We start from the raw sequence: 1712 nt of genomic DNA, 5'->3' as shown, positions 1-1712 counted from the left end.
CATCAAGCCCGGCTAACAATGAGTTGCTATGGAACGGAATAAAGTGCAGTGCTAGCTTTGTTGGTTTGGATCTTGTCAGTATACGTGTAGCATTCCCATATCACCATTCAGTTTATTAAATGCAAATCAGTGTCAAGGGCCCTAGTAAAATCCATGAAACAGAAACTTCCATTTGCTTATTAACAAACTACAAGAAGACATCATCAGTCTGCACATATTCGGTAAACAATCTGAGCCTTAAAGAACAGAGTAAATGCCATAAAGATATTTCTGATTCCACTACAAGGCATTACTGGAACACTCTGAAGTCTATAAAGGCAGAAGGAAAACATTCTTCTGTCAAGTTTCCATGACAAACAACATTCCTCAGCAGGTAAAATGAAAACTTAAAAGTTATAGTTGCAGCCGAAGCAACCTTAGGGATCTGGAAAGATGCTGACTATACCAGAAGGCATCCTCCTTTGCTTTATAACTAGTGGTTCAGTACTGGGAGTTCTAGGGAATGGGTTTATCCTGCATGTGAACTGCACTGACTGTGTCAGGCAGAAGTTCTCCACGACTGGCTTTATTTTCACGGGCTTGGCTATTTCCAGAATCTGTGTCATATGTATAATAATCTCTGATGGATATTTAAAATTATTTTCTCCACATATGGTTGCCTCCGATGCCCACATTATAGGGATTTCTTACCTGTGGATAATCACCAATCACACAAGTACATGTTTTGCCACCATCCTCAACCTCTTCTATTTCCTGAAGATAGCAAATTTTTCTCACTACATCTTCTTCTGCTTGAAGAGAAAACTCAATACAATATTTATCTTTCTCCTGGGATGCTTATTTATATCATGGTCAGTTGCTTTTCCACAAACAGTGAAGATATTTAATGATAAAATGAAGCACAGAAATACTTCCTGGAAGTTTCACCTCCATAAGAGTAAGTTCATTATAAACCACATTCTTCTCAACCTTGGAGTCATATTCTTCTGTATGGTGGCCATCATTACATCCTTCCTATTAATTATTTCACTTTGGAAACACAACAGGAAGATGCAGTTGTATGTCTCGAGATTCAAAAGCCTTAACACAGAAGTTCATTTGAAAGTCATGAAAGTTTTAATTTCTTTTATTATCCTGTTAATATTGCACGTCATAGGTATTCTGATAGAAACATTGAGCTTTCTCCGATATGAAAATAAACTTCTACTTATTTTGGGTTTGAACTTTTCAAGCATGTATCCTTGCTGTCATTCATTTATCCTAATTCTAGCAAACAACCAGCTGAAGCAGGCTTCTTTGAAAGCACTGAAGCAATTTAAATGCCATAAGAAAGACAAGGATGTCAGAGAGACATGATAGAAGACTTACAAAGACATAAATAGCTACAAGAAATAGCCTTATGGGGAGATGATGAGATCTCTGATTTCACTACCACATTCTTACATTGATTTAAAAATAAAAGTCTTGTTGGACATCATGGAAACTTCTGCAATACTGTTTTTGTGGAAAAGGACCACTAGATATATGTATGGTTAAACAGTTATAAGCCCAAACAGCTCTTTCTTTTATGTATTTAATTGTTTCATGTTGTCCTTCCAAGACATGTTTTCTCTGTGTAACCTTTGCTGTCCAGGAACACACTGTAGATGAGGCTGGCCTTGAACTCAGAGATCCATTTGGCCTCCTAAGTGCCGAGATTAAAGGAGTGTACC

At 37.2% G+C, this 1712-nt stretch overlaps 1 protein-coding gene across 1 annotated transcript; it reads left to right on the top strand.

Annotated features, from left to right (window-relative positions):
* Window positions 1-432: 432 nt before the first annotated feature.
* Tas2r106 (taste receptor, type 2, member 106) lies at window positions 433-1356 on the top strand. Its single transcript, NM_001166680.1, has one exon. It carries the CDS (start codon window positions 433-435, stop codon window positions 1354-1356), a length of 924 nt encoding a protein of 307 aa, NP_001160152.1.
* Window positions 1357-1712: the final 356 nt, after the last annotated feature.

The sequence above is a fragment of the Rattus norvegicus genome, chromosome 4 (genome assembly GCF_036323735.1).
Source record: "Rattus norvegicus strain BN/NHsdMcwi chromosome 4, GRCr8, whole genome shotgun sequence".
NCBI lineage: Eukaryota > Metazoa > Chordata > Mammalia > Rodentia > Muridae > Rattus > Rattus norvegicus.
The sequence above is the reverse complement of the archived record's forward strand: the minus strand, read 5'-3'. Positions and strand labels throughout refer to the sequence as shown.